The sequence below is a fragment of the Lupinus angustifolius genome, chromosome LG11, assembly GCF_001865875.1.
Source record: "Lupinus angustifolius cultivar Tanjil chromosome LG11, LupAngTanjil_v1.0, whole genome shotgun sequence".
Classification (NCBI taxonomy): Eukaryota; Viridiplantae; Streptophyta; class Magnoliopsida; order Fabales; family Fabaceae; genus Lupinus; species Lupinus angustifolius.
Window position 1 is genome coordinate 17,595,296 of NC_032019.1, and position 15,151 is coordinate 17,610,446.

At 30.9% G+C, this 15,151-nt stretch overlaps 3 protein-coding genes across 3 annotated transcripts; 2 read left to right on the forward strand and 1 right to left on the reverse strand.

Annotated features, from left to right (window-relative positions):
• LOC109359777 (probable 60S ribosomal protein L14) lies at positions 50-873 on the forward strand (the record flags this gene model as incomplete). The annotated part of the gene is made up of 3 exons (XM_019604472.1): positions 50-163; positions 269-511; positions 620-873. Coding segments are annotated over 3 exons (411 nt in total), but the record flags the coding sequence as incomplete, so codon positions are not given.
• On the forward strand, positions 2,118-3,490 carry LOC109360153. Its single transcript, XM_019604884.1, has 3 exons — positions 2,118-2,231; positions 2,666-2,754; positions 3,168-3,490. Exons 1-3 carry the CDS (start codon positions 2,208-2,210, stop codon positions 3,313-3,315), a joined length of 261 nt encoding a protein of 86 aa, XP_019460429.1. The 5' UTR covers positions 2,118-2,207; the 3' UTR covers positions 3,316-3,490.
• LOC109359427 (protein COBRA-like) lies at positions 5,597-10,063 on the reverse strand. Its single transcript, XM_019604085.1, has 6 exons — positions 9,865-10,063; positions 7,914-7,993; positions 7,130-7,586; positions 6,880-7,039; positions 6,420-6,691; positions 5,597-6,105 (listed from the first exon to the last, which is right to left on the reverse strand). The coding sequence occupies exons 1-6, from the start codon at positions 9,944-9,946 to the stop codon at positions 5,816-5,818; spliced, it is 1,341 nt and encodes a 446-aa protein (XP_019459630.1). The 5' UTR covers positions 9,947-10,063; the 3' UTR covers positions 5,597-5,815.

Consider the following 15,151-nt stretch of genomic DNA (forward strand, 5'->3'; position numbering starts at 1 on the left):
TCTCTCTCTCTCTCTCTCTCTCTCTCTCTGATTCTAATAAAACTCTTAATTCCAAGCACAGCCTTTCAAGAGGTTCGTTGAAATCGGAAGAGTCGCTCTCATCAACTACGGCAAAGAATACGGAAGACTCGTAGTCATCGTCGATGTCATTGACCAAAACAGAGTAACCCAACTTCCAAGTTCTAAACTTTCTTCCATTTTATGAATGCCCATTTGCTTTATTTCTTATAAAACAATCGTTTCTTCTTCTTCTTCTTCTTGTCACAAGGCTCTTGTAGATGCACCTGATATTGTGAGATCCCAAATAAACTTCAAGAGGCTTTCACTCACTGACATTAAGATTGATATTAAGAGAATCCCTAAGAAGAAAGACCTTCTTAAAGCACTAGAAGCTGCTGATGTTAAGAACAAGTGGGAAAAAAGCTCTTGGGGAAGGAAACTCATTGTTAAGAAAACAAGGGCTGCACTTAATGACTTTGATAGGTTCAAAATCATGTTGACAAAGATCAAGGTCCATTTCAATATAATTAAGTGCATTGTTTTTTTTCTTTTTAAAGTTTTTTTCAAATATTATGTTGAAATGGGTAAATTGTTAATATGTTTTTGAAAATTTGTGCAGAGGGCTGCTGTTGTTAGACAAGAACTTGCTAAGCTGAAGAAGACTGCAGCTTAGGGCATTTACTTACATCATGTGGAATTTCAAGTTTTGTTATGTGTTTCCTACCATTTAGGTACACCTTGGCTGTTTTGAACTTTTTATGTATCATTGAGTTGAGACACTTCAGTAAAAGAAAAGGTTTACTTTCAGATTTTCATTTTTAAGGGTATGATTTCAGTACAGTCAATTATTGGTCTAATATCTGGTTATGGTTTCTTCCCATTTTTTGCTTGCACATAATTTTGGTTTTTAAGATAATCAAATCCAACTTTTCAAGCAGCAAGTTACAGCAGCCACTGTTTTTTAATTAGATTGGATTCTAAACTGCTAGCTTCATTTGGTAGCTTTATTTCGTTTGCTTTAGTAGGATATATTGGTTCAAAACTAAACTTGTTATCTAGCTAGATAATCTTCGTATATAAACCAAATGATTTCGACAACCTAAATATTGAGTTGTTAAATAAACAAGTTGAGCTTGAGAAAATAAACATATAATATAATATAATATATATATATATACACATTTATATATATACATGTGTAAGTAATATTTAAATTTATACGTACTAAACAAATAAACATAATCCAAGGCAACAAATTGAGCCAATTGGTTAATGAGATTAACTAAACAATTTGTGAACTCTAAATAAGACAATCTGAAATGATTAGTCGAATTGAGAGCAGTTCACAAATTTTAGTCGAAAAAATAGTTTCTATTAAATTTGAGTCGAATTTTGAGTTAGCTCAATTTTTATTGAGCTGAATCTAGTTGAGTTTAGGTGTGACTTAATATCTTATAGTGGAATAGGCTTATAGGTAAAATATTTAAACTACTAAACATGTGATACTTTGCAATGATTTTAACTAGAAGTAATAGGTTATCATTGTTTTAGTATTGAAGACATGGTTCAAGTATATTTGCTCTTTAGTCATGATCAAATTCAACATTTAATGTCCACACTTAGACAAATAGATTATTCATAAACCACCCATGACCATAAATAGCTCTAAATAGCCAAACAAATAGTTAATTTCTTTGAATTTGAGCAGTGATTTCTTTTCTTCAAAAAGCAAATATCATACCATATTTGTCCACCAATCATTTTACAATTAATAACAATTTCCAACCATAAGTGGACAAATAATAATTGATTCATTCTAAAAGGAACATTCTAGTTGTCTATTGGTTTGGGTCAAATGTTCAAGCCCATTCAGCCACCTATTGGGTCATTTTTTCATTGTATTATATAAAATCTAAAACAATATGCTAGCACCTGGTTTTGGGTAAAAGTCAAAAAATAACCTTTTCAACACAATCCATTGTAATTGTTTCTTAGATATCAGGTTTCCTCATTAGAATTTCAATTTCTATCATACTACTATATATATAAATAGCACATAGATATACAAGCCATGAAATAAAAAAAATACAATCACTTCCATTGTCTTTAGTTATAACAAAACAGCTTTTTTTGTTCATAATTAAGGATTATAGAAGCCATTTTTTTGATTCCCAAGGCACAAGAAAGAAAATACTTGTCTAAGTATAATGGGACGTTGGATGAAACCTGAGGTACCACATTTCTCTTACACATCTATATTTAATGTTTTATCGTAGTTTTCATGTTTTGGTTAATACGAGTTTTGAGTTTTGAAGGGGAAGAAATTGAAAGAGTACACTTTAGGGTTATGAAACATATTCTCGATATTACTTTAAATCCTTATATTTTTCTTCCATTATAACTTAACTTGCAATTTTGGGAGTCATAAGGTGATCTAGATGACTAAGATGAAGGAGTTTAATGAATGCAATAAAAGAGGTTGTGGCTTCGAGTCTGACCCATAACAATTTAAAAAATAAAAAAGGAGTTATAAAATAGTTTGATGGTTAGAAGTAAAGTGAAGGAGATCGAAAATTTAGGTCTTACCTACAACAAATACTAACATACTAATAATTGTCCATAATTTTTTTTATGACATTGAAAATTGTCTTGTATTTGTTTCTAGGTTTACCCTCTATTGGCTGCAATGACCTTTGTGACCAGCATGTGTACCTTTCAGTTAGCAAGAAACATGCTACAAAACCCAGATGTTAGGTACAATTAAATCTCATCAAATCTTGATTCAACTTCATGAATTGAATGATCTTATGAATAATATGATTATAAGACACAAAATAAATGTTGTTGTTTAAGTGCTTGTCATATTGTTGTTCAATAAAATATAACATGCATGCAATAATTTTTCAACATGTCATATTATATACTTATCACTAAGTTTTTCTTCATGTTATTATATTTTAAATTGAACAAAAATAAGACAATCACTACTTAGATTATTTTGGAGCTCTACATCAAAATTTTCCCTCTTTATTTCCCTCATCCAATTTTCGATATTTTTGTCAACATATTCAATATTTTTACATAAGTACAACATGAACCTATAGTTTTTTCCCCCAATACTATATGGATTATTTTGCTTATTTGGATTGAAAATATGCAATATATAGGATTAACAAAACTCGTCGTAGCATGGGAGTGTTGGATAACAAAGAAGAAGGAGAAAAATATGCTGAACATGGGTTTAGGAAATTTCTTCGTACTCGACCACCAGAAGTTATGCCTTCAATCAACCACTTCTTTAGTGAGGATAAATGAAGAAATTAAATGTATGTTCCAACATATTTAGAATACCAAAATAATTCAAATGATTTTTTTTTTCTAGTTAAGTTTGATTGTGTTTGGTCATATAGAATTTGGTGTTTCAACATATTGTAATGGTCACTACCAATAAATAAATAAATAATGTTTTGTCTCTAGCTTGTTTGAATAAGTCATTTTTGGAATCGCTTTGCATGCATGACTACTATAATTTGATTGAAATGCTTCTTAGAAAATACTTTGTGCCTTGTAATCTAAGGTTTCTCCTTTTAATTTTAGAGATCAAGTGTGCATGAATTTGGATTATATTTGGTGCAATTTTTTTTGGGTATAATTATTTCAATGATTCATCATTCAGTGGTTTAGATTGATTCACGTTAACCTCTATATATAGTGCAAAATATACCATGCCTAATATACGTAAATTTAAAAATAATACTAACATAGCACATATGTTGTGTTATTGAATAAACATGGATAAACGGAATCACATGGTTAGATAAAAACCGGAGCTGTCCCACAGTTTATGTCACTCCATGTGTCATGGACTTGTGATTGGTTAAAAAAATACTTAATAATTAAATTTTAACTTGAATATATTTTTTCTGATCCATCATAAGTCCATGACACATGAAATTGTACAAATTATGATACATCAGATGTGTACCCAAGTTTGAAGTTAAGAAGATAAGTGTGCATAATGTGAAGTGGCATTGAACTAAAGTTTAAGCGGGGAGTGTGGTTATTATTAAAATTAATTAACTAAGTATCAATAAAATATTAATTCAAGTTTTAAAATATATCAATTCAAAATAATAATTATTAACAAAAAAAGATGTTGAATAATAAAAGTGTTCGTGTATTCAATCTTATTATATAACCTTATTTTAATTATATTTATTATTGAAAAAAACTCATTTGTAGTGAATATAGAAACTAAAAGAGTTAAGATAAGAGGAATGAGAGGAAAATTTATTCATCTTCCAGGTTTTTGTCAAAGCTTTAATTGAAGGATGACCAAACGGCTTTTCAAACCTGAAAGACTAAGTTGACTGGAATTATTTACTAACATTCAAATATTCTATTAAATAAAGAATTTTTTTTATATATTAACAATGTAAATTTTTTGTATACTGTTACTTTATCATCTATTATTTATATTTTATCATCATTGATTTTGAAATAAAAGTTATACAATATAGGCAACACTAGATGTTAATCTTGGCCCACTTTCATTTACCTAAAAAATAATAATGTTTACTGGATTGTCTTAGTAAGGGACAACTATTTAGGGGAAAGTATATCACAAATCATATTTGTAGAAATAGAAAAATAATAATTTTTTAATTTTTATATTTTTATTAGTGATAAATATAATTTGAGATATAGTTTGGGAGAACAAATCATTATTGATATGTGATCCCAAAATTATTTTAAGAGTTCATATCTGGGATATCATTAGTGAATTAAATATTTTTAAAATTTGTAAATATCTCCCCCAAAATCTAATATAGAAGGATTCAGTACAATAACAAATATTATTTCTAAGAGTGTTATATTCTCTATCTTGGACCAATTAGATATATGGTAAGTAGGGTAAATGGATTATCTAACAACTAGACAACATAAGAAAATTTCCAGTTGTTTTCTCACTTCTTAGCATTAGCATTAGGGGGATTCATACACCAAAGAAAGACAGTGAAGCATTGCTGCAGTGCACTCATCATGTGACCAATCAGGCTACACTGGCATGTTAAGCAAAAACTATAAGGATATTGACTAGTCAAGAAAGCCATATGTCATGAAAATAAATCCTCTCCAGTACTGGTTGAAGATTGCGACATATATCATCGGGTTTTTCTAACGGTTATGATTTTAGATTATTTTATCACCAAGTACGTTTTAAAATTGACAAACTCTGTTTTCTCCTCATAGTCCAGTACCGGAGAGGATTTGAACACTTTAGTCCTATTCTATTTTTACATGCAGATAACACAAGTATGTTCTATGGCATGAAATACTTTAATGATCTACTAATGGAAGCTGCACCATCTAGAAATGTTCAATCAGAAGTACTTCTTCAACAAGACAAGGATGCATTCACATTCAAGCAGGGATAGGCAATGTTTAATGGAAATAAGCAAGAATTCTCATGTGAAATTCTAAACCTATTAGCTCGTAACATCAAAAAACAAGCCTTAATCCATTAGGTGGAGTCGGTTATATATATTTATTACTATTACATTTACAAACAAGAGTAAATGCATCATCTCATTACAATAGACTCAAATAACAATACAGTATAAAATTATATTACCAATATGCTTAATCTTTTGTACAAATCATAGGACACATGAGCTAATCTTGAATTACCACAGAATGTTTTCATCATCTCCTCTTAATTCCAATTCCAAATTGACATCACAAATGAGACAAAACTGGTATGAGTGAAAACTTTCTAACACAAAGTTGATTTTAACTCACACAGACATGGACCTTAAACATATGCATAAAATACCAAGGCTACCAAACAAGACATCACTAAAGCAAGCAGGGAAACTTCTCGACTCGAACCGGCGTTAGGTAGCCATGGATAAGCATCAGGTGGTGGCATAACACAGTTATCACCATTGAAATAGATTCTTTGAGGAAAAGCCCAGCCCTTGTCAAAAGTAAAAGTTGATTTATCTTTTTTGAAGAGTATCTCTGATTGTACATTACCAAGAGGGCCAGCTTGATTAAGAAAATCATTGTAGAACTTAACTCCCCAAAGCATTGCTGTATCATCTGTTAAAAAGGGCCAAAAAGTTGTCATGTGTTGTAATAAAGAATTAAGAAATATTTGTTTCATATGGTGATTATCAACTTGACCCAATGGTAAGGTCCGTTGCTTAGTGACCAAGAGGTTACAAGTTCAAATCTCGAAAATAGATACATCTAACTCCCCAGATCCTACTAACTGGCAGCCTCATGCACTGGGCCGCCGTTTTTATGGTGATTATGGCCCTAGAGTTGTTGCCAAATAAACTAAAACACCTCTAGTACTGAACATTATTTAAGACAGCAAGTCCTTGAAATTAACAAGTTAGAGTAACACTTACTTATGTTCTCATATGGAGTCAGTGACTTGTAGTTGAAACTGAACAATTGAGTCACATTGTCAAAGTTTGGGTGTTGAACAACCATGTTCCAGTCCGAATAATTCCTCATAAAATCGAAATTAGTTACAGTAACCTTCACACGCCAGTATTCAACGTAGTTAAGCTTAACATGCCAGTGGATTCTTACAGGGCACATATGACTAGTACATTGGACCAAAGGTGCTAAATTATTGTTTCCAGAAACAACTGATGCCAAATGTGGTGTATTTCCACTGTAAGAACAGACAAAAGAAATATAAGAAAGTGTAATCTCCGGGCCCGTTTGCAACTTGAGTTTTGGAAGGGAAAACGAAAGTTTTACGGTCATCTCACAAGTATATATCATAGTTCCTTCCCCTCCAAAATTCAACTCGCAAACAGACTCGTAATTAATAGAAGGAAACGAGTGATGAAAACCTACTTGACACAAGTCCCTGACTGAGATGAGTTGCCTTGGCAGCTACATGCACATGTTGGGCATGGTACAATAGTATCATTATAGAATGATGAGAGTGAAACACAACAAGTTGGACCTTTGTGAGCTAGAAATTGTGAATATGTGCATGTCACGTTCCAAGTCACTGCAATGTAACAGAGTAAATGGTCAATGTAACAGAGTTTTTATATTAAATGAAAACTGTGAAAATGAACATAAAAATTCAAAAACTTACTAAGTGCTTGAGTCACTCTTCTTTTATCAGACTGAATGAAAATAGTGGGTTTGACAATCTTTGCAGGACTACAAGTATAACCTGGTCCTGGTGCTTTCAAGGTGAAGTTTTTAGGCACTTTGACAGTTTTATTTGTTGTACCAGCTCTACCAACACTAACTTGAAATGATGAAACTGCATTGGTTTGATCCTGTGCCCATGAACTAAGTACCCCACCTTTGCAACAATTTGCAACTTGTTGATCGAATGGTGTGCCTGGTAGTAAATCAACAATTGTAGGGTCCTTCTTACAGCAATGTGGAGGGGTTCCCTTAAACTTTGAGCAATCTCCTTGTTCAGTTGCTTCTCCTCCCATCATGCTCCAAATTACCTCCTTCTTTGCCCATGTCCATCCTAGTGACCAGCCCGGTGTCGCGATATGCCGATATTGTTGGAAGTTGCTCATTGTAACAACAGCCTGAACATTCAATTGTTTCATAACTGAGTCCGCGCTCAGCCCTGTTTGCGAGTTGGTTTTCGGAGGATAATAGAGGGAAATGAAATGGTTGAAAGTTGTGAGATGACTCTCAAGTCATTCCTTTCCATATATTTTTCTCAAAAACCTAATTCGCAAATGTCAATTTGCAAGTTGGGTTTAAGAGGGGAATGAATGAAAATAGAATGTTTTATGAGATAACTCTCAAATCTTTTTTTTTCCGTCATTTTCCTCTAAAATCCAACTCAGTAATAAATCTTTAAAGACTACAGAGTTGTTTTGGTTGTGATAGGACAAAAAAGTACTTACAACATAACCATCAGGTGTCCAGCTTATAATATCCCATTTGATAGTGATGTTTCCATTTGGGTCAAGTGGATCATAAGCATCTGAAATATAAACACCCAACCACAACTTTAAACTAATTAAAAAGGAAATAATGACAAAATATAGTGATTTTTCTATTATTTCTATTAGAGAGAAAAGAAAAAATATAAAGAGATTTTTTTTCTGTTTGTTGGGTTGAGTAAAAAAGGAGAAGAGAAAATAATATTATCTTTTGAATATAAATTTTTTCCTTAAAACAAGTATAAGATAAAAATATTAATTTTTGTTAGTTAATAAAAAACTAATATATTAAATATTATGAAATATTATTTTAATTGTTATTATTTCAGTAATAATTAATAATTATAATGATGATTATTATCAAATAAATAGAAGAAAAAAATGTTAAATAGGAGAGAAATAATTGGAGGGTATTAGTGACATTTTAACTTCAAATTACTTTTTCCCTTCAGCTTTTTCTTACAAGTGAAGAGAAAGAGTTTGCATAGAGACTTTACATTTTATTTTATTTTATTTTCTTTTCTTTTCTTTTTTCTTTCTTTCTTATCTAAGAGGAGAAATTCAGGATTGCATTTTCATTTTTCTCTTTGCTAACTCTAATAGACAATTAAATTTCCATATAAGATATTGCACATTAGAAACCAATGGTAATGATAAGGCATGAAAACTGCAAAAACTATGAGACCAAACACATTGAATGGACTTGTTCAAGTTCTAGTAGCAATAATCCAAAAAAAGAATCAAGGTAGCATATTCTTCAAGTCAATGGCTCATATTACTTATTTTTTTCTTTTTAATACCTAATATGATGATTGAATCCACCTTTTACAGCTAAGACATCAGATACCCTTATGTCGAATGACATGAGACTATCATCTAGTACGATAAGGATACTAAACATATACAACCTTATGTTTGTATATAGTTTGTAAGATTCGAATTCGTAAACATATGATCAGCAAGTAATAATTTTATCGTTGTGCTAAAATTACTCTCTATTTGGATATATTACATGCTAAAGATAAAAACTGGAAGGTAATTAATTAACAAGAATCATAACACCCATGAGGTAACATGAATAACTGAACACTGTTGGTAACCTCAAAGGCACCATATCACTAATTGTATGAGTTTTTAAGCAAAATACATGTGAGCAATCAAAAGTCAAAACTCTTTACAAACAAGAAAAGGAAAATGCATGAGAAAGAAAAAATAATTAAATTTCACTTGACTACTCAATGGCATTTTAAATGGTAAAGAGTGATTTAAATTGTGACCGCAATATTGCTCCCATGCTGTAATATTGTGGTTGTAATGACTGCAGCAATCGCATCACACTACAATTGTGGTATGATTTCGAATGACAATGATGCGACCGCATCGGGCCACAACATAACTGCATCACGCCGCATCAAATTCAAAAAGTTTTTTAATTACAAAATAATTCACACTGCATGATCACAATCAAAGTAACTGCAATCGTTACCGCAATCACGACCGCAATTTAAAACACCGTGCTAAACCAATTCAAATGATCAAATCCATGATCCAAAAACTTCATTAAAATAAAGTGAGGTTAATAATAGATCATAAATTTCATCTTCTTTGTTCCATAATAACTAAATGTTCAATAAAAAAAAAGCTAAACGCCCATTTTCCACTCAAACAATGGCATCAATAGAAAAAGCCACCAGAATCTAATAAATGATCAAATGTTTCAAATTTGAACAAAAACCCACTTTCTTGTTCAAATTTAAAGACCAAAAGTTGCATATTTCAAAAGCATTCATTTCAATAAAAATCGAAATGGTATTGCAGGTAGAGAAAACTTGAGAACCCATTATAGAAAAAACACAGAACCAATGAAAATATGAAGACTTTTTGAGGAGAAAACAATAATAATAGGGTGAACCTGTTGAGATGAAGCAAGTGCAAGACAGAAGAAACAAGAACAATATGCATGAAGTTGCTTTGGGTATCACAGAGAGGTCCATTTTTTTGGGTGCAAAATGAATGTGGAAATTCTGGTGCTCTCAGTTCTAGCCTGAACAGTTCAGGTCAATATTTGTGACAGATAAACCTGAAGATAAAGAAAACAAGAAGAAGAGAGAGAAAGTGTGGAAGAGAGAGAAAGTGTGGAAAAAACTAGGTGCTGAAAATGGCTACTATATTTGTTCCAGACTTCATCAACTAAGTTTAATATTTTCTATGAATGAAAGATGGTTAAGAAAGGTATATAAGGAAGAAATAATGTTTTAAATTATGGTTTCAATTATAGATATTGTAATTTGGTAATTGTAGTTATTGCGGTCTTGACAATATGAATAATTTTATAATTAAAAAATATTTTTAATTTTGATGTGATCCGATGTGATTTAAATGCGATCATATCATTGTCATTTAAGATCATACTACAATTGTGATATGATCTGACTATGATGATCATCACAACTATAATATTACAACTACTTCAATTGTGATGTGATGTAGTTTATAATTTAAATGAGTAACAAGTATTATCCTAATTGATTTGCACTTAGATGTAAATGTAAAAGTGATGTTTTGATTTAGGTATGCAGCTTTAGCTATTAGCAGTAAAAAATTAATTTTTTCCTTAATTTTTTTCTACTTTTATATTTGGCTAGCCAGGAATGAAGCTTTGTTTAGAGGGATAATTTCTCAAGATCATCAAATTTTGGTCAGAATTAATACTGATTCTTAATTCTGCAACTTAGGTTTTCCTAATGAAGTATGTTCATCACAGATAGGAATGGCAACTGAGTGGGGTTGGGTTTGTACATACCCAAACCCGACCCGAAATTCACAGATCCATAAATTGGGTAAGTAAAATGGAACCATTCTCCTATGGGTTTTACCAAGATTAACGTTGACTGAAGCAAGATAGGTAGAGACATGTTGATTAATTATTTTTTAAAATTTCCTTATTAAAAATTATTGTTCTTAGAATAATCAACTTTAACTTAGATTGGACAATATATATAAACAATTTCTGGAAAAAGCCAATTGTTCTCCCTTGGTGGTAGAGCAGTCCCTGTGAAGTATGTCATAGGTACTTTTATTTTTTGGAAATATAAATAATGATGTTATTATTTGATTAAATCATTGACTAAGTTGTAATGTTTAAAACATTGTTGCTCTTTTCTCAACTATCCAAGTGGAATACTAGTCGAGTTATCTCTAAGATAAAACAATTCAGTTGATACTTCTACAATAATTTATTTGCATGATTGTAATTATCAAACTATATTTCAATTATAATGTTATTGTTTTCTTTATAATATTTGTATTAGGAAATGTTCTTAAATAGTTTGTCAGGATTGATGATACACTTTTGTGTTAGAACTTTGCTCACCTAATATATGATTCTCTTTGGTAAGTGTACATAATATGTTATATGTTATCTCTATCAAATATCGATAGGTTAGGATATATATTAAGGTTTTTATAACTTTCTCCATAATTATTTCTAGTATAACTTCTAATAGGTTTGAATCTTTGAATCAACTTTGGTTTCACCCAAAGAAAAATATGTTAGCATAAAATTATTTCTTATTTGTTGTAACACATTCATATAGGTAATTGCATATCACCAATTACTCTTTTTTATATATTTTTTCTTTAATTTAAATTGTAAGTAAAAATTTATCAATTCACAGAAATCCCAAATAGATATATAAGAACCACTTCATAGTTATCTGCCAGAGACCTGTGTTTCAATAATTACATTAATCACTGTACATTAATATCCACAACTCGGCTGTGTCCAATACTTGTCCCGGTTCAATAAAACTAATAAAACTATATAAAATTCCAAAAGAAAGAAATATTATTTACTTTTATTAGGACATTGTGCGACTCAGGTTTTATGTTCAAGACCATCCCCAATTATTAAACACAGATGAGAATAAATAAAGCTGTCTACAACCTTTACATTAGTAAGATTTAGATGTTACTAGAGTAATAATATGTAGTCTTGAACTCTATGTTTAATATTAAACCTCACACAACTTTTTTATTAGGTGTAGTCATAAATCTTATTTATTAAAGATCATGCCCATCTATTCTAATATCTAAAATAAAATCTAAGTATTATATATGTAATATTATGTTGAATTGTTTGAACTTCTAAAGTAATACATTAAGTATGCAGTTAATCTTACAAATTATACAACATACTTGAACTGACAACATATAGATATGAAGACTTGTCTTTGTTCATGTTCATGAGTTCTGTTTCAAGACTTGTTTGTGTTTATGATGCGATTGTGTTACCACTAATGGCACTCAACAAACTAAGTCTCACATTAGAGATGAAAAATTTGAAAAAAATCTAATGTTATAAATAGAGTCTAACAAGAAAGAATAATTTTAAGACGTTTCTACTACAATGACATTCATAGATAATATTAGTGGACTAAATAGCTTTGACCTGAACAAACCATTTCGGTTTGATGAGACAAATTTCAAACGGTGACAACATAAGAGAAAAGTTGCACACATTCTGGAAATCGATATCTCAGTGTTGCTGGAAAAAGCTAAAAAAGAGAAAAATGATAAACTAACTATTAAAATAGCTATATGTAATGAAAATAATTACTTTTATAAGAATTTCATTCTGAATGAGTTGTTTGATTGTGATTACTATAGTCCATACAAGTATGCCAAATTAATTTGGTATGTACTTGAAAAGAAATATGGTATTGAGAAAGTTGAGACTAAAAATATGATGTTAGTCGTTTCCTCAAGTATCATATGACTGATGAGAAATCAGTAGAGTCTCAGTTTAATGAGATAAAAAGAATTGCTCATGAAATCATTTATGAAGGTCCTAGAGATTAAACTTGCAAGTAGAGCCTATGAATGTGTATTCATTGGGTATATTATAAATAGTAATGCATATAGGTTTTATGATCTTAACACAAAAATGATTATTGAGTCTAACGATGTTGACGTCAATAAGAAGAAATTCTTTTTTAAATTGAGGAATATTGGGGGTACTTCAACTAGTCACATACTTGTGATTAGAGATGATAATAAAAAATAGAAAGATTTAAAATAGAACCTAGAAGAAGTAGAGAGCAAGAACTACAAGAGAGTATAAACCTGATTATATGGTCTATATATTGGAGGAGAATCCATCAACTCTCCAAGAAGTTTTGACTTCTTTGGATGCTAATTTGTGACAAGAAGCCATAAATAATGAGATGGACTATCTAGAGTCTAACAAGAAACAAACTATTTTAGCTCAAACACTACTGAAGTTGAGATGATAGCACTAGCAACAACTAGTGAGGAATCAAATTGGCTGAGAAGCTTGCTTGCAAGGATTCCCATAAAAGAAAAATTGATACCAGTTGTGTTGATACATTGTGATAGTACAATGACTATTGCAAAAATTGAGAACTGCATTGAGAATAACTCTCTACATGAGTTGTTAGAGTATAATTGAGAACCACATTGTGATAGTACAATGACTATTCCCATGTAAGCACAACACCATTAGAGATTACTCTCTACATGAGTTTTTAGAGTGGATCAGGTACGCATTGAGAATAACTTAGCAGATCCTTTGACGAAAGGACTAGCTAGAGAGAAAGTCCATAATACTTCTAAGAGTATATGATTATTGCCTTTAGAACGAGGATCATTCATGATGCATGGTAACCTGACCTAACTGACTAGAGATTCCAAGAAATAGGTTCAATGAGTAATAATAAGTTGTGAAGTGATATGAGAATGAATATGTTATAAAATTATGAAAAACATGATTTCTGCAATATATGTAAGGATGAGTTAAACTCTTAATGAGATCTATACTCCAATTGGAGTGGAGTACCTAGGCTACATGAGTACTCTTGATAGACTCACCTATGTGAATGTGGAAGTGGGAGCCGCTTCCTATGAAATTTTGGGGCATAACTTCTAGAACGTTTACTATACTGGAATAAATGTGCATGGCCTGTAACGCACAAACTTTACAGAATATACATTTGAAAATGTTGTGTGTGGTTTGATGCTGGAGATAGAGTTCAAGACTACGAGTCACTCTAGTAAAATCTGGATTTTACTCACTATGCAAAGGTTCAAGTCACATGATACATTTGTTTATACACAATCTTATTAAGACCACAAAAATTCTCGAAAATCGTTTTTTAATTTCAAGTGGGGGAATGTTGGAACTTGGTTTGTTGAAAGTCATTAGTGAGAACTTTTGGGTGTGAAATCTAAAAAACTCTCAAGGCCCAAATAGAAGAGTTTTGAAAAAACAACTCCCAAGTCCCACATTGGAGAGATGATGAACTTGGAAAAAATTTCATTTTATAAATAGAGGTCTTCTCCCCTCATTATAACTTGACCCATAGTTGAATGCACTTCGATTTGATTTTTTCTTTCTCCCTCATATTTTCCGCTAATGCATTCTCGACAAACTTCTCCACCTTTTTCTATGGTACTAAGAATTGGCACAGACAGCCAAATTGCGGAAATTTTGAGAACTGACACTGGTATTTGAGAACTGACACTGGTAGTCAGTATTGAGGGGAACAAAATTGGCATAGGTAGGCAAATTATGGGCATTTCAAGAACTAGCACTAGTAGTCAGTATAATGAAAAAATAATTGGCACGGATAATCATATTGTAAGAATTTCGAGAATTGACACTAGTAGTCATATTGCAAGAATATCGAGAATTAACAGTGATAGCGATATTGCGAGAATTTCAAGAATTGACATTGATAGTCATATTCAAATTATGGTTATGGAAGCATTGAAGTGAAACAAATAGTTATGGTTACACTAATGAGTATAACATCTATTGTGAGTGTAAAGATTTATATATAATATATTATCTACCATTTATATATAGTATATGAATAGTAACAATATTTTTTTCTCTACCCTAATTGTTTATGGTTTTAGTAAATGAATGTTTTTAAATATAAAAAACCTATAGTTGATTGGATCAAATTTTCTCGATTTTTAAATCATGGACCATGCATCAAACTGAACCAGATTGAACCTTATTCAGTTTAGGTTGGATTCGAATATAAAAAATAATCATATATATTCAATTACTTTAATTGAATCATCATATATTCAGATTCATCTAGAAAATATAATTTAATGATAATCTGCCATCAAAGATGAGAGTTGTGTTTGAGTGGTGAGGAATATATCAT